The 17,569-nt window shown below is 50.1% G+C and overlaps 3 protein-coding genes across 3 annotated transcripts; all 3 read left to right on the top strand.

Annotated features, from left to right (window-relative positions):
• The first annotated feature begins 3,398 nt into the window (after window positions 1-3,398).
• LOC117855932 (proline-rich receptor-like protein kinase PERK15) lies at window positions 3,399-8,527 on the top strand. Its single transcript, XM_034738331.2, has 8 exons — window positions 3,399-4,227; window positions 4,865-5,341; window positions 6,053-6,139; window positions 6,246-6,316; window positions 6,603-6,679; window positions 6,818-6,965; window positions 7,415-7,576; window positions 7,902-8,527. The coding sequence occupies exons 1-8, from the start codon at window positions 3,699-3,701 to the stop codon at window positions 8,232-8,234; spliced, it is 1,884 nt and encodes a 627-aa protein (XP_034594222.1). The 5' UTR covers window positions 3,399-3,698; the 3' UTR covers window positions 8,235-8,527.
• An 83-nt stretch (window positions 8,528-8,610) lies between these two features.
• Window positions 8,611-11,853, top strand: LOC117855935 (ras-related protein Rab7). Its single transcript, XM_034738334.2, has 7 exons — window positions 8,611-8,905; window positions 8,987-9,013; window positions 9,132-9,231; window positions 10,758-10,904; window positions 10,983-11,063; window positions 11,149-11,294; window positions 11,400-11,853. Exons 1-7 carry the CDS (start codon window positions 8,853-8,855, stop codon window positions 11,467-11,469), a joined length of 624 nt encoding a protein of 207 aa, XP_034594225.1. The 5' UTR covers window positions 8,611-8,852; the 3' UTR covers window positions 11,470-11,853.
• An 831-nt stretch (window positions 11,854-12,684) lies between these two features.
• Window positions 12,685-14,525, top strand: LOC117855934 (cytochrome P450 71A1). The gene is made up of 2 exons (XM_034738333.2): window positions 12,685-13,698; window positions 13,828-14,525. The coding sequence occupies exons 1-2, from the start codon at window positions 12,775-12,777 to the stop codon at window positions 14,446-14,448; spliced, it is 1,545 nt and encodes a 514-aa protein (XP_034594224.1). The 5' UTR covers window positions 12,685-12,774; the 3' UTR covers window positions 14,449-14,525.
• The last annotated feature ends 3,044 nt before the right edge of the window (window positions 14,526-17,569 follow it).

The following is a 17,569-nucleotide window of genomic DNA, read 5'->3' as shown; positions in this document are numbered from 1 at the left end:
TCAGATTGTCTCAGCAAAGTTCTAACTTGATAAACACATAGCACTCAACTACACAAGCCATTGGGCATACAAATTTCGCGCAATTCAGACGGCCACACCTACGGAGAATCCAAAGAAATCGCATGAGCCGGGGGAGCTTGCGTTCGATTTCGACATCCAGCTACACAAAAGAGTTGACTCTGCCACCGGCCTTTCGGCGGTGATTTAGATACTTGTAGGATTGGGCCGTGATTGCAGCTAGCTCACTAAACAGTAGTACCTACCGCCATTTTGTTTTCTCTTAGAAAAAAAACACGTAGCAGAGCTACTCTATATGCACCATTGCATTATTTTGATAAAAGGTCTTCTGAGCTTCAATTTGGCTATAATGTGCTCCTAGTACATACAGTATGCCACTAGTTTATTCAGACAAGAAGAAGAAAGAGGCAGGACTAGTCGTTATCCTGAGCACTGGCTGCTAAGCGTTAGGTCGATGATCCAAACCGTTTCCCAGGCGACCAACAACAGCGAGCACCAGCAGCGTGTGAGTGTTCCCAAGATTGAACTGGATCGTTCGGTCCACATCTGCTGCAAGTTGGAACGAAGGGTTCCATCTTTTTATAGTGAGGTTCAGACAGAGGAACGGAGTGGCCATCGTTAGTTAGTGCTGTGAGGAGCCTGCAGCAGCGCAAAAATATCATCCGGGGAATATAAACGTCGTGCCTGTCCTCAGTTGATGCGCGTGCATGCTGCGTCGTTTTCATCACGCAACAACATGACAGACACGCATGGACATACTAACGCGAGAATCGAAAGCTGCTGAAGCTGCCCAAGAAAGGCGATGCAAACAGCAAGCGATGCTACCTTAACAGGCCTTCAGTTCAGTACGTTATCAAAGAGGATATGCATGGATATACTAGCTAGCACGGGTTAAGTTCTGAAAGGGTTGTATGATCCCAAATATATTCTAGCTGCTGCTGCTGCGATCAACGAAAGTGACAGGTGAGAAATGTGCCGATGGTTGAGATGAGAGAAGGGCATCGCATAGAAAATTAAAGAGTGAATTCCCTCAATGCCACTAGAATTTACAGCGCTTCCCTCAGTGCCATTGAAATTCTTAGCTTTCCTTCAGTGCCACTAGATAACATTTCACTTCCCTCACGAGTGAAATGATAATTTTACTCTTATAATAACTGCTGCTGCAGTAGGTGGCGTGTCGCTCTTCCTTAACTGCTCGCCCACCTCTCTTCTTCCTCCCTTCCTCCATATCACGCACATAAGCAACAGTTCGTGCTAGCTACTCTCTGACCTCCGACTCCCTATCCTCTCCCTCTGCTCGCCCGCGCCAAGGCACAGTACCAGCAGCAGCGTGCGCAACATCCTGCTTCACCTGTCGCCGCACGGCGCTCGGATGTCAGTTCCTGCCACGCGACTACGCGAGTTCTTCTTCGATTCGAGCCGGCCGGTGCTGATGATGCATGTGTGGCTGTGTGATTCTCTCACCTGCAGGACCGGGTCAGGCGACGAGCTGACAACCGCCGCCGTTCCAGCCATTCACCTGCAGTGCCGGCGGCAACAGCAGGACCCACGAGCTCAAGCGCCACGCCACCGGTGGCGGCCTGACCTCCGTGTCGCTCGGGACGCACGACGCCGGCCTCCCCGTCCACGACGACGCCGTGCCGTGGCTACATTGTCCCGTCGTTGTCGACGATGGCGATGGCGCCGGCGCCGCTGCCCCCGGAGTACTGCGGCGGCCTGCTGTCCGAGTACCCGGGGCTCCCCGCCAGCGCGCCGCCCGCCTCCTCCCACCACGGCGCGGCCGTCCCGGCCTCCCGCGCCGCGCCGTCGGAGGCCGCGGCCAAGCAGGCCCCGCCGAGCGCCGGTGAGGGCGTCATGAACTTCACCTTCTTCTCGCGTGCAACAGCGGCCGCGAGGACGGCGGCGGTGACCACCTCGTCGGTCTGCTCCGGCAACGGTGACTGGAGCCAGCCCAAGAGGAGCAGCCACCACCAGCTCCTGGATTGCTCCATATCGTCATTGGACAAGGGGCAAGGTTGGTATTGTGCAGCATAATGAAAGTGGCTCTTCCGAGCGTGGGTCCATCTAGTCAGTGAGGAAAACTTAACAGCAATGGACGGGAATGGCAATCAAGGGCAAAGGAATTTGAAACAATAGCAGTGTGGGGAAGCTAAGAATTCCAATAGTATTGAAGGAAGCGCTATAAAATTTTAGTGGCATCGATGGAATTTACTCAAAATTAAACGAAAGGAACCGATCGAGAGGTCATTCATGCATATCGCTGGTAGCGAAAAAGGCTAGCCTTTGTTGGCTTGGCCGCCGCGTGATCGGATAGGTGGGGTTGGCGGCTGCATGCCGAGTCGCTCGATCGCATCGGCATGTGGCCGTGGGGGGCCGGCACAGGCAGCCAAGTCCTAATCACCAGAACTCAGCTCTTCTTTTCTTTCTTTGTTTCCGTGAGGATCTATCAGCAGGCCGTACGAGAGCCCAACTTATAAGAAGCCAGCGTTTTCCTTCAATCAATTCCCTTTTCTTTCCTTTCTGTGAGGATCGATCAGCCGCCGCGCGGCGTTTGTCAATCGCTTGCAAGGCATGCAACGAAGCGCGGCCACGAATTGCAACCGGTTGCCGGTGCAGCAACGCGTGCGTGCCGGCAGCCAACACGAATAGGGCTTTGCTTGCATTTGCAGCTGATGCATCGATCGGCTTCAATTCAGCTTGAGCAGGACCCTTGACAGCAATGCAGGAGCTAGCGATGGACCAATCAATGGAGCCGCGCCACATATAAAAACCCTAGTAGCAACCACAAAGATCTAGGAGCAGAAGAAAAGGAAGCAAATAATAAACCCTAGGAGCTCCTACCACCTGCACTGCACGGCGGGCGCGTCACCCTCCGAACATGCAGGGCCTGTGGACTGCCACGGTCGCCGGCAGCACATCTTCTTCGCCGGCGAGCGTCTTGATTCACACGACGCGGGGAATCAGGGGACAAGCAGGGACCGTCACCTCATCACCGGTCGCTGACGAGGCGGGCCCGGTCCGGCGGGTAACGTCCCCGCCACCCGCGTCACCGTCGCCAAAATAATCACGCCGCGACGCCGTGCGAGGAAAGCCGCCGGAGCCGAGCCACTGCCTCCGGGCCCCGCCGCCGCTGGCTCCCTTCCTCACGGCTTCACCAACTCCACCTCTGACCCCAAGGGGTCATCGGGTCGCGCCGGATAGGCCGGCCCGCGTGAACACCAGCGCAGCGAGCGTACCCGCCGCGCGGTCGGTCGCGGCCGCTCGCCGTGTTCCCCGTTTCCTCCCGTTGGTGGCTCGCGATCCCACGCAATCCAACCGCAACTCCCCCTCCGATTCCTCGCGCTTTAATTATTCGCCGTCACGTCGCTCGCGTCCGGCTCCCCGGCCTCCCCCCCCCCCGCACCACCGCTAGACTCCACTGCCCTCTCCCACCGCCCCGCCGGCGCCCGCCACCCAAAAGCTCCCGCGGGTCGCATTCCCTCCCTGGCAGGCGTAGGCGGTAGGCCTCCCGTTCCCAATTCCCCTTCCCACCACCACCACCACCACCACCCAAAAGCAGAGCACCACCTCTAGGCAACCTGCTATGCTCCTACTCTACGCTCTACTCTACTAGTGCGCTGCAAGGAAAGGCACCACGCGCGCGAGTGACAGGCCAGGCCGAGCCCGGAGCGGCGGCAGCGATGTCGTCGCCGCCGCCGTCGAACTCCCCTCCAGCCAACGGCACGGCCACGGCCCCGCCGCCGGCGCCGCCCACCGCCGCGCCGCCGCCGTCCAACACCCCCTCCCCCCCGTCGCCTCCGGCCCGGGCGCCCCCGTCCACGCCTACACCCGCGACGCCCTCCACAGCGCCACCGGATGCGCCCGCGACGCCCTCCACCACCCCGTCTCCGGCGCCGCCCGGGACGCCCCCCGCGTCCTTCACCCCGACAGCGCCCGGCATCCCCACGCCCAGCGGCACCAGGGCGACGCCGCCCCCCGCCACGGCCTCCAGTTCGCCGCCCTCCAGCTCGGCGCTCTCCACGCCCGTCGTCGTGGGGATCGCGGTCGGCGGCCTCGCCGTGCTGCTGCTCGGCAGCCTGCTCTGCGTCTGCCTGTTCAGGAACAAGAAGAAGCGGCGCCACCACCACCACCCGCCGCCTCCGCCGCCGCCGCACCACCTGCACTACTACGGCCACCCGCCGCCGCCGCCTCCACCGCCGCCGCACAAAGGTCAGATGCCATGCCACCTTCAATCACCTTCACAAACAGGTGTCCCGTGCTTTCATTCCCATACCACCACTACTGAGTACTGACCATGTCACGTCGTCGTCACCTATAATTCTGCTGTGTTCTGGCAAATGTATGTGTTTTGTGGGTTTTGATGCATAGTCGTCGTTTCGTTGCTCTCGAGGTTTTTGTGCGCACGAGATAGATGGATTCTCGTTGCGGCATGTCTGTCATGTGACGAAAATATTGAACCACTTTTATTTTGTTGAGGAATTGTTGCGTTCAAGAATGTGGGTGACAGGTCTCACGTGTTCTTCATGGGGCTAAGTTTAGTATGGAATAAGTGGTGATGTGGATCTTCGTCTGTCTTCTGCATAACCAAGAGTGTGGATTTTGACAGCAAAAAAAATTGATAGCACACTGAATGATCTACAATTATAATCAAGACTAGCTGGAGCCGATACTTTCAACATCATGTAAAATGTTAACCATAATTTGGGGGCTTTGGGGCCATTTTTAACCTTTCACGACGGTTTCTTCTTCATTTGATTCTGCATTGGGAAATTCATGCGGAAATCCTTTGTCCATGATCTCATATGAAGTCACGACTATCTTTAATTGAATTATTTCTGTGCTTCAGGGGATCAGTACCAAAATTGGCAGCATAATGCCCCTCCACCACCACCTGATCATGTGGTCAAGATACCTCCACCTCCTCCGCTTAACGTGCATAGCAGTGGTTCCGCTTCAAATCACTCAGGTGGTGACAACCGCCCTCCACTGTCACCTGGCACTGCCTTTACCTTCTCAAGAAGCACATTTACTTACGAGCAGCTGGTGGCGGCAACCAATGGGTTTTCTGATGCTAATCTGCTCGGACAAGGTGGTTTTGGGTTTGTTCACAAAGGAGTGCTACCAAATGGCACAGAGGTTGCCGTTAAGCAGTTAAGAGATGGAAGTGGCCAGGGAGAGCGTGAATTCCAGGCAGAGGTTGAGATTATCAGCAGAGTACATCACAAGCATCTTGTATCTTTGGTCGGTTATTGCATTTCTGGAGTCAACAGGTTGCTTGTCTATGAGTTTGTTCCGAACAATACATTGGAATTCCACTTACATGGTATGTTCTCTTCCTGTATCTGCACTGTTATTACTTCCTCTAAATCAAAATGCTTTGTGTAATACATATAAAGGCAACTAAGAAAGTATTTCCATATTTAGCAGCCACAGGTATCCTAGCTAATACCTGTATCATCATACACTAAAATAGCCTAGTAAAAGTTCAGATGATTTGCAAAGGAAAGCCTGTGAAATCAAGGTACATGTATACAGAAATGGTTAAAAATAGTTTTTTCGTTGTCTCAATTCACCAAAGCAACCAAAGAAGTATACTAGGGATATGTTTTTGCTTGCTCAGAATAATTGAGTACAATAGGAAATTTGATTTTTTTGAAGTGGACTATAGCGGCCTGCCTCTCGTGTATATTGGATCGGGTTTCGTCAATGCATAGCAGCAGCCACAAACAAACCCGTTATCCGGAAGCTATTAGCTTTAATGCTACTCCTTTCTTCAGTTTGAATTATATGTTATTTTCATTCACTTTGTCAAAATTGTCAAGAGTATTAGAAAAGACAACATCACATTCAATGCAATGGCTGAGCTCGTGCTAAAGTAGTAAAATGTTTTCTGATCCCGATAGTTTCTCTACCACTTTTCATATAAACCCTGAACATTTTGCTTGGGTGCACCTGTCATGAATACCATCATCTGCTACACCCTTTTGGTTTATGCTCCTCGTGCATCTGCTTAGTGTTTTCACCTCTGTTTCAGGAAGAGGTCGGCCAACCTTGGATTGGCCGACAAGGCTAAAAATTGCTCTGGGTTCTGCGAAGGGATTGGCGTATCTTCATGAAGACTGTGAGATCACAGCCCTAGCTACTCGTTATGCTGCCAGCTTTATTTTTCACTTACAGATGGGCAAGTAGCTATTCTGTACTGATTTTATTTCTGCTTTCACTTACAGGCCACCCTAAGATCATTCATCGTGACATAAAGGCCTCAAATATTCTTCTTGATCTAAGATTTGAGGCTAAGGTATCCTATACTTTCTCTACTTCCCTTTTTTTCTAACGATCAACATACTTCCTCCATGGGCCTGTCATTGTTCCTTGAATGGCACTAGATGATAAACTACTATACAATTATTGAATTAGGCTAACCTTTTGTGTCTAGTTGATATGAGTACATTCAGATGACATAATTGTGACAGGCAGATGTACAAGTATTACCAATCATCATTAAATAGTTGATATAAACCTACAAACCTACTAGCACAAACAGATGTGCAAGTGTCATTTTGTTAAGTACCTTTTCTTTGCAGGTGGCAGATTTTGGACTTGCAAAATTCACTTCTGATACTAACACCCATGTTTCAACCAGAGTAATGGGCACATTTGGGTATGTTCAATCTTATGGTGCAATATTAATCTATCTTATTGTTTCTAAATAGAAAATCCCATCAGGGTTATCTATGTACACTAGACATTCAGTATGTACTGTATCAAATTGCCATGTTAAATCTCTTACTCCTCATAGGTATCTAGCACCTGAGTATGCTGCTTCTGGGAAGCTCACTGAGAAATCAGATGTCTTTTCTTTTGGAGTAATGCTTCTTGAGCTAATAACTGGGCGGCGTCCTGTAAGTTCGAGACAAGCGCCTATGGACGACAACTTGGTTGACTGGGTATGTTGTGCACCAAAACTAGTTTGAATTTTGTACCCACAGGACTGTGGCTAACAGGGTCAACTAATTTCTTACTGTACTTTCACTTATCCTAAAAAAGGGTCTTTTTCCTGAGAATATTTTGCTGTAATTAATCCTGTGACTATGGTACCCTCATTTTCGAGGTCTGCAATTAATAGCTGCATGCTTTATCTTCACACAAACTATACATTACTTCCTAGTATTTATCTGGGATAAAATGGTGTCCTTTGTCACTTTTTGATTGGGTCCCATGGATTTCCTATTTTAGTAGTTGCATATGCCTTTTTTTGTAACTATTCTTCTCAGGCTGTCCATCATCATGTAAACTGTAGATAATGAATCCCTTGTATCTCCTCTCTAAACACACGTTCATTTCTTCGACTTTATTGATATACCGCTTGAAATATCTCCTTTTTTCCACCTTGCAGGCAAGGCCTTTAATGACAAAAGCATTCGAGGATGGCAATCATGATGCTTTAGTGGATCCCCGGCTGGGAAGTGAGTATAATGATAATGAGATGGCGAGGATGATAGCCTGTGCAGCTGCATGCGTGCGTCATTCTTCACGGCGGCGGCCACGAATGGGCCAGGTATACAAGTGAACTACTTTCTTGTATATTTCCTTGCTGTCGTCTCTGCAAATTCATTGCCCTGGTATCGTGCTTAGCTCGTAGCAAAAATCTTCAGTCAATTGTAAAAATTGCTCTTAGAGGCAGACCATATACTTATTCTAGTTCATCAGTTGTTCAGTGACAATATAAGAGTCGTCAACAGTATTTCAGGTTTTCAGCATGATATTTGTTGCATCTGTATACTCTGCTATTATTATCTGATTCATGCAGTTTTGGTTCAACTAATATCTGATTCATGCAATCTAAGAAGAAATCATTTGTTGCTATCCGACGATTGATGCAGGTTGTCCGGGCCTTGGAAGGCGACGTATCTCTGGACGATCTGAACGAAGGCGTCCGGCCCGGGCACAGCCGGTTCATGGGATCATACAGCAGCTCGGCCTCGGACTACGACACAAACCAGTACAAGGAGGACCTGAAGAAGTTCCGGAAGATGGCGTTGGGTGGCAGCGGCGTCCAGAGCGGCAGCCAGGAGACGCCGACGAGCGAGTACGGGCGGAACCCGTCGGCGTCGAGCGGCGACGGGCACCAGACGACGACGCAGGAAACGGAGGTGGCGGGGAGCGTGAGGAAAGACGGCGGCAGCGCTGGAGACAGCCAGAGCCAGGCTTCCTGAGAATATTGGTCTTTTGGACGGTCTCGACTGTCAACCACCGCGCATTTGTAAATCCACCGGCCCAGCCTAGCTGATCGAATCGACATAATCTGCTGACCTGTTCGCGACGAATCGATGATTGTTTGGTTGAGGTAGCTTCTTTTTTCCCCCCCTTTTTTGGGGTAGAATTGGTTCGCTGTTTCTCTGCGATTTCGCCGCGACTGAGAATGTTCATGAGGTATATATCCTGTATAATTATATTCATGACTCCACTGATTATGAACAAAGCTGCTGAAAATTGTTTTCTGGGTGCACCTGGAGGTTGCAACTGCAGCGGTTTGCTCCAGCTAAATCCAAACTGAAACACACAACAAAATACTCCAGCAGCAAAATTAGCGAGTGTTGTTTGAGCAGAAGAGACCAAACGCGGAACCAACCGGTGACGGAGAAACAAAACTCCTCGGGAGAAAATCCAACAGGCAACAGCAGCGCACCAATCCCGACGCGGATCGCCCAAAACTCCATCCGCCTCGGGTCCCCGGCTCTTCCTCTTCCTCCCCTCGCTGAGACGCTGACCCCTCGTCGCTGTCACCGCGCGGTCCGACCCGTCCCCCCGCTCCCCCAGATCCGCCCGCGCCCATGGCGACGCGCAGGCGAATGCTCCTCAAGGTCATCATCCTCGGCGACAGCGGGTGCGCCACTTCTTCTCAATTTCGTTGGCCTTTTTTTTGCGCCGTTTTCTGATCCCCTCCTGCGCTTGCGCCTCCTGACAGGGTCGGCAAGACCTCGCTGATGAACCAGTAAGTCTACCTCGCCCGATTCGTCCTTTCCCTTTTCCTGTATCGAGGGAAGCGATTTCGAGGTTCTCTCGTGGCGACTGTCGAATTGGGGGTGATTGGTTTCTCTGTGCGCGCGCAGGTACGTCAACAAAAGGTTCAGCAACCAGTACAAGGCCACCATCGGCGCCGATTTCCTCACCAAGGAGGTCCAGATCGACGACCGCCTCTTCACATTGCAGGTCTGCTTGCTTCGTCCCGCGTTTAGCTCTCTCTTCAATCTGTTGGGGCCTTGGAGGTATCTGGGATCCAGGAATCTAGGACTGGAATTGGGCTAGATGCATCTGTCAATGCAGTCATGTGCTCTAGATGAGCATGTTCATGATCCGGGAAAAGTTTGAAACAACTACCAGCTTCGTTTGCTCATAACAGTTTGAGAAGGCTGCTACATGCCTTACAGTAACATTCATTGACTTTTGTTAGCGTCTAGCACTCCTCAACTATTCCATGGCGTGGCTTATTGGAGACACTGAGTGATTTTAAGTGGTTGGGGAAAAATGTCACAGAAGGGAAAGGTGCTTCTGTCAACATCTAGTTATATCATATAACGATGTTTCTAGAGCAAATCTAAAAGCAGACCGTGTCGTGTTGGTTAAAGTTCACACTTCATGATGTATCTCCTCTTGTGAAACACATCGAGTACTACGGTATCACTGTGTAAGAAGTTACTTCCATGTAACTCCAGATTAGGCTGCTTGCTTGCAAAGACATTGCTTCACTGATGTGAGTTCTCAGTGAAATATGCGATGCCAGCTGAAAACTGAAGTGAAATCAGTGCTGGATCATATATACCTAATGCTTGAGTTACAGCATTGTGTGCATATATATGTTGATTCATTGTGAAGTCTCTGTTTGGGATATCAATCATCACCTAATCAGCTAACCTGGATAACACACAGCTGTGCCTCATAGTTCTCTGTCAAGACTTTTGGGAGATGTAGTTTTACTAATTGCCATATGCCATCTTCTGTTTGTTTTTCACATATTTATATGTCTGCCTCTTGAATTTGGTTGCTACCTAACAGTGTCCCCACTCCTTAAAAACATGTTCCTTTCATAATTCCTGTATATGTCCCATCATGCAGACTTCATGGATTGTTTACTGACTTTGGCCAAGATAATTTATATTTGTCTGGCCCATAAAGTCATAATGGATGGTGCTGCCTGCTATCTATTTGTCATGTTATTTTGAATTTTGACAAGCATTTGCTATGTCAAACATTTTAGGTCAATATCAATACAATGTGTTCCTTTTCTAAAAAAAATATATCTGAAGTGAGAAATGACATTGCCTATTTATATCCATGATTTAGGACTTATCATTACCCCCATGTTCAAATTAAGAATACCGTTTCTTAATCTTTTTGCTTATTACCTATATCCTTAAGCCAGCAGTTTAGTTTTCAGCGTCATATAGTTTAGTAAACAGAAAGTGTGGTTCAGTTGGGGCTCACGTTTGCCTGATTTTATTCCAGCCGACTTGCTTGATATATTGTTACATCATGAATTGTAAATTTAGTTATGGCAATGTTGGCATATCATGACTGCTTGTAAAACTGATTCTGCATTTTATTTTTCTTTTGAATTGTACCTGTCCCTGTAAATTCCCTTCTCAATGTGATGAAATTAGCAGCTCTCCTATGTATTTTAACATAACAATAGCTCCTTGGCATTTATCTTACCACACATTTGTTTTGCTGAAGCTTAGATATGGGATACGGCAGGACAGGAGCGGTTTCAGAGTCTTGGTGTAGCATTTTATCGGGGAGCTGACTGCTGTGTTCTTGTATATGATGTCAATGTCACCAAATCATTTGAAAAGCTCAACAACTGGCGTGAAGAATTCCTACTTCAAGTAAGTAACCAGCTTATTGGTGACCTAAGTGTATTGCAGTTTGTGTTGTAAAAATTTGACTCATTGTTCGTAATGCAGGCTAGCCCATCTGATCCAGAGAATTTCCCATTTGTTGTACTTGGGAACAAGATTGATGTCGACGGCGGTAATAGCCGCACAGTGAGTATTCTCATCACTAGTTGCTACTCGCTGCTGCTTCCACTGAATTTATTCTGTACTGTCATTAATTTTATTTGATTTTCAGGTTTCCGAGAAAAAGGCTAAAGCATGGTGTGCTTCTAAGGGGAATATCCCCTATTTCGAGACGTCAGCTAAAGAAGGCTTCAATGTGGAAGCTGCTTTTGAGTGTATAGCGAGGAATGCTATCAAGAATGAGCCAGAAGAAGACATGTAAGTGTGAACAGTAATACGGATACAAGCTATGAAGGAAATATTCATACAGGCAGATGCAGCCACTGTAGTGTAACTTGATCGATCTTTTGCTGACTTGTGTAGGTATCTTCCTGATACAATTGACGTTGGGGGTGCTGGAAGGCAACAACGTTCGTCAGGCTGCGAATGCTAGAAGATATGGAAAGCTGATTTCCTCGGTTGATTGGTTTGGTTCTATAGGGTTTGTTGTCGTTGATCGGTTGTGTGCCCCCATATATATACATTTATTAGTTTGCAAGGCTGCTATCTGTTGGATAGTCTACATACGGGTGCTTATTGTTGACTCCCTTATGTGGATGCAGAAAACATTCATTGGTAACCGTAACTGCAGCTGCTTCCTTGTTGTATCGGCGCTAGATGATTGTAGGTTTGGAGTACGTTATTCTAGTGTTGTAATGCTTTTGATTGTTGAGGTGCATGCATGTATGTATCCAATCCAAGGACTGATGCTTTTGCTAGTGTTGTATTGTAAATGAAAAAAGAATCTGATGGTTTCTCTACTGGAGTACCATGCCCATTCTGACTGTGGAGCCAAACCTTTGTCTAGATGTGGCTGCTTTCTAGCATGCCTTGCCAATTGCGATGACGTTGTATCATGGAAAACGTGTGCTTCTTATCCGTATACGTGGAGTTTTGTGCGATTATTGTGTATTTGTCAGTTCTCTGGATCGGGATGGGTCACGCTCATGCAACGGTCTTCGTACTTCCTCCGTTCCAAATCCCTCGTTCTCCGTTCGAAATTGTAAGTTGTTTTAATTTTTCTAAAATCATAAATACTATTATGCATCTAGACATATCATAAATATCTAAGTGCATAGCAAATTTAAAAAATCAAAATGACCTGCAATTTAAACGAAGGGAGTAGTACACAATTTCTCAGCGTCTCCGGTAAGGAAGTTGAAAAACACTTTGCCGCCGCTAGCATTCCAGCAGACCCCAGATTACCGGACACTGTCGTCCAGGTTAAAAGAAAACTGACCATAACGGTTCCAAATCCAATCCTGTGCACGAGTTTCATCTCGCCAATCTCAACCATGAACCATCCCTATTTTTTCACTCCTTTGATTTTTCACTCTTTCCATGTATAATGTGATTGAAAATGACGGGAATGGGGAAGCAGGTATGCACGGAGTTGGATTTGAAGGTACATACGAAAATTTGTTTTCCCCGTCGTTACCATCAAATAAAACGGTGCACTGTTCATGTGCTGAAAATGGCCACAGCCTTACCCAATAATCCGCAACGTGGACCACCTGTCCTCACACTGGTCTTCGACGTTCACGTATCACTCTACCATCTTCACACATAAAGAATCTTATTTTTTTAAATACGCGGGAGAGTTGCGCATCTTATTGGACAAAAGACCTTATTAGTTACCTTGGCTCTCGTTGGACGACGACACGATACCAGAGTTCCAGAGCGCAGGCGCAGTGCAAACATGGACGTCTCACCGTTTGCTGTGGTGTTGCTCGCTGCTCTGCTCTCCCTCCTCTTCTTCGCCACCAGGAACAGGAAGCCTTCCGATGGCTGGTGCCGTCTGCCTCCGTCGCCGCGGGGGCTTCCCCTCCTCGGCCACCTGCCACTCCTCGGCCCCCTGCCCCACCGCAAGCTCCAGACCATGGCGGCCTCCCACGGCCCGGTCATGCTCCTGCGCCTCGGCCGCGTGCCCACCGTCGTGGCCTCCTCGGCGGCCGCGGCGCAGGAGATCATGAAGACCCGCGACCTGGCGTTCGCAAGCCGCCCGAGGGTGCGCATGGCCGAGCGCCTCGTCTACGGCCGCGACATGGCCTTCGTCCCCTACGGCGAGCACTGGCGCCAGGCGCGCCGCGTCTGCGTGCTCCACCTCCTCAGCCACCGCCGCGTCCAGTCCTTCCGCCACGCCAGGGAGCAGGAGGCCGCCGCCATGGTCGACCGCGTCCGCCGCCGCGCCTCGCCGGGCGGTGATGCCGTCAACGTCACCGCGCTCATCATCTCCTACACCAACGGCATCATCTCCCGCGCCGCGTTCGGCGACGAACAGAGCTTCGGGCAGCACGACGGCGGCGAGGAGCTCACCGAGCTGTTCGCCGACTTCGAGGGGCTGCTCGGGACGGTCACCATCGGGGACTTCGTGCCGTGGCTGGCGTGGGTCGACACGCTCATGGGGCTCGACGCCAGGGCGGCGCGTACGTCCGCGCGGATGGACGCCTTGCTCGAGCGAGTCATCGCCGAACACCGCCAGAAGCGCCGTGACGGCCGCTGGGAGGACGACGGCCACCGGGACTTCGTCGACGTGATGCTGGACGTGAACGAGGAGGCAGAGAAGAACGCCGGAGGAGGGGGAGTCATGTTTGACAACGTAGCCATCAAGGCCATTATCCTCGTACGCACACGTTCTCATGAACTGCTAGAGTACTTTAATTATTTGATTGATGAGGATGAACTGCATGTAACATCACGCATGATGCATTGATGCATCGATCTTTTATTTGTTAAACGCATGAATGTCCAGGACATGTTCGCCGCCGCCACGGACACGACCTACACCACGTTGGTCTGGGCCATGGCGGAGCTCATCAACCACCCCCAAGAGATGCGCAAGGTCCAAGACGAGATCCGCGGGGCCGTCGGCGGCGGCGACAGCGTCACGGAGGACCACCTGCCGAAGCTCCGCTACCTCAAGTGCGTGATCAAGGAGACGTTCCGGCTGCGCACGCCGTTGCCGCTCCTCCTGCCCCGGGAGACAATGGAGGACACCGAGCTGCTCGGCTACCACGTTCCAGCGCGCACCCGGGTCATCATCAACGCCTGGGCCATCGCACGGGACCCGGCGGCATGGGAGCTCCCCGAGGAGTTCGTGCCGGAGCGGTTCGCCGGCGACGACCTGACGACGGACTATCTGCTTGGGCAGGACTTCAGGTTCGTGCCGTTTGGCGCCGGGAGGAGAGGGTGTCCTGGGGTCGGGTTCGCCGTGCCAGCCATGGAGCTCGCATTGGCGAGCCTGCTGTACCACTTCGACTGGGAGCTGCCGGCCGGTGGGCCGTCGAAGCTGGAGATGGACGAGCTGAATGGGCTATCGGTGCGGCTTAAGACGACGCTGAATTTGGTTGCTAAGCCACGGTCTCCTCAGTAATATAAAGATCACCATGTATTTGGATTTGTGGTTTTTGGTAGTAATAAGAACTAATAAACAGGCCAGAGCTTGATTGATTTTGGTTGCTTGATCATAGTACTGTTGCAGGATAGATGCGCATAGGGGCCAAGCACCCCCCCCCCCCCCTCCCAAAAAAAAACAAAAAAAAGGAAGAAAGAAAGAAGACATGCAAATTTCCATTAAAAACAAATTGGCTAAATTTTGAAAATTCTAATACTATTGATCCCCTAACAAGGTAAATTTGAATTTCTAGCTTTGCCACTGCATCTGACTCATTGATGCTCATTAATGCTGATAAGCTTCTCTGTTGTGCCTAACCTCCTTCAGTCCTCCACATATCCCATGTCCATTAACTTTTCACCTGAGTTACTGCCTCCCAATCGCCTCATCGTCTCGCCCCAATAGCTCTTCGCCTTTGCAGTGATGGAGAAGATTGGTGTAGCTAGCCAAGGATGATACTACATAACAAAGGATGAAGATCAAGGAGAGAAGAGGAAACTTTTAGGTGTTGAATTTTATTTTGCTATTTTTTGTCCCTTTTTGAGTAATGTTACAGTTACACCTATAAATATGTTCTAAAATCTCTAGTCACATGTGTGATGTGAACAATATAACAACAGCTATGAATGGTGATTTGAACTTACCAATTGAATAGGTTTGTAGTTATGCATAACTTGATCGTGCTCATCTGCTGTCATGCATTTCATTCCAGCCTTGTTTGTTTGCATGAAAGCGGCGCCATGACACGATATTTTGTTTGAAGTTTGAACGACCGGCAGGAGCTCTGTCCCGCTCCCGCACATATTCTTTTTGGAGACGTGCAACATTTTGGCTTTATCAATCCCATTTCGTTTAATTTGCACCACAGAATGGCTGCAGATTCATTTGAGTTGTAGCCTTGGAGGCATGCATGCTTGGTCCTCCATGGCCATTGCATGTACTGCTGCCTGTACCTGCTGTGGTACTGGTATATCTTTTTTCTCTAAGTGGTCATTTGGATTTATGGAAAGTAACTTATTTTCTGAAAACGTGTTTTGTGAGTAGTTTTAGGAAAACCAGGCTTAGGTTGCTATTCTGTTCGAGTTAGTTTACTGAATTGGTATTTTGTTTGGGTCATACGGACTAAAAATGACTTAATTTCGCAAAAAAAAAGAGAAGTAGTCAAGAACTCAGGATAGAAGAAAAAACGGGTTAGGCTGCATGTGGATAAATCCACGGACGTCCATGTCGATCTGCTCGAGAGTGGAGAGCAATTGGAACTCGGAAGCTACCACCCGCATGCGAGGCTGCATTTGATTCAAACTTTTTGTTTTCTTGCGTGGAACCAAAGCACGCAAAGTCACTGGCCACTTTCCTGCAAGTGCAGTGCCGTGCCGTGCAACCCCAGTTTTGCAACTCTGATCGATCAGTAGCTCAGGCATGGCCGCCTCACTTGTTGCACTCCTCACCGCGTGGTCGTCCTACCTCTGCTCTCCCTCGTGCTGATCGCCACCAACCTCATCAATCCGGCAATGGCCGGCGCGGCGACTGCCACCGTCGCAGGCGGCATGCCGCTTCTCGGTCACCTCCACCTGCCGCAAGCCCGCAACGGGCGCTCGGATCGATGGCGGCGTCGTGCGGTCCGGTCATGCTCCTGCGCCTCGGCCAGGTGCACACCGTCGTGGCGTCCTCGGCGGCCGCAGCCGAGGAGGCCATGAAGACCCGCGACCTCGCCTTCGCCAGCCGCCCCAGGCTGCTCATGGCCGACCGCCTCTACTACGGCACCTGCGACATGGTCTACGTGCCGTCCGGCGAGCGGTGGCGCCAGCTGCGCCGCGTCTGCGTGTCCCGCCTCCTCAGCCCGCGCCGCATCCTCGCCTTCCGCCGCATCCGTCGGCATCGCTGGCCGCATCACCCACCAAGGACGACCCGCACCGCAAGCTACCATACACCTCAAGGCCTGATCAAGGAGGAGACTGACACACTCCGGCTACACCACCCGCCTGGGCCGCTTCTCGTGTCGTTTCTCTCGGCCCGACTTATCTGGGCTGCTTCTTGGGCCTTCAAGCCCACACGACAAACCACCAGCTTGCCGTCCCCAGCTCGGATCCCGCCGGACGTTGCCCATCCGTGATCCCAGGGTATACCGCCCACCCCCTGGCCGGGAAGCGGAACACAGACCACCTCCTCGCCGCCGTCCGCCGGACGTTGGAGCTCGCCGCGCGGAAGGCTCATGCAGAAGACGCCCGCCCCTGGAACGTACGGCTGCCTGCCGGGCGCCCTCCCGCCCTCGCACGGACACGGCGGCTCGCGGATCAACGCCCTGCGCCACGGCGGCGGAGCGCTGTGGCCACGCGCTCCGGGCTCCGTCGTAGAAGCCCCGCTCTCCCTCCCTCTCCCCCACGGTCACGCCACTATCAGGAAATGATTAAATTGGACTAGAAAAGCCCCGGCCACTTGATAAAATACTGTGAAGAAGGATAATAGCTCTTGACTATTTCAAAATAGTCCCTCCGTTCCAAATGATAGGTCATTTCAAGTTTCTTGGAGAATCAAATTACCAAAATTATAGAGAGGATTACAAAGGTTAATATACTATGAAAATATATTTAATGAAGAATGTAATAGTACTTATTTGATGTAATAAATGTTAGTACTTTATTATATAAATTTGGTCAAACTTGAGATGCTTTGTTTTCAAAAAAGTTAGAATGACTTACAATTTGAAACGGGAAGAGCATAACACAAAATTGTTGGGATCCATTCTTATCCAATAATAATTAATTGTTGAGTCTCTGATGCAGATAAGCTTTATCCTCCTCTACATCTCCCATGCCCATCAACTTGTCACCTCGGTTGGCACCACCTGTCGCCTCATCATCCCATCCAATAGCTCTTTCCCTCAGCAATGATGGAGAAGATAGGCCATCATTTTGGTATTGTTAGGTAGACATACACTATATCTAAATGTATAATAATATCTATAAATAGAAAAGTCAAAACGACTTACAATTTGGAACGGCAAGAAGAGAAGATAAATTTTTCTTGGTGTTCAAGTGTAGAGAAATATCCATGTACATTTTAGTTTGTTATTTATCGACTCCTCCTGAGTAATGTTACA

Source organism: Setaria viridis, chromosome 5 (genome assembly GCF_005286985.2).
Source record: "Setaria viridis chromosome 5, Setaria_viridis_v4.0, whole genome shotgun sequence".
Classification (NCBI taxonomy): Eukaryota; Viridiplantae; Streptophyta; class Magnoliopsida; order Poales; family Poaceae; genus Setaria; species Setaria viridis.
This window is presented reverse-complemented; position numbering and strand designations above follow the sequence as displayed.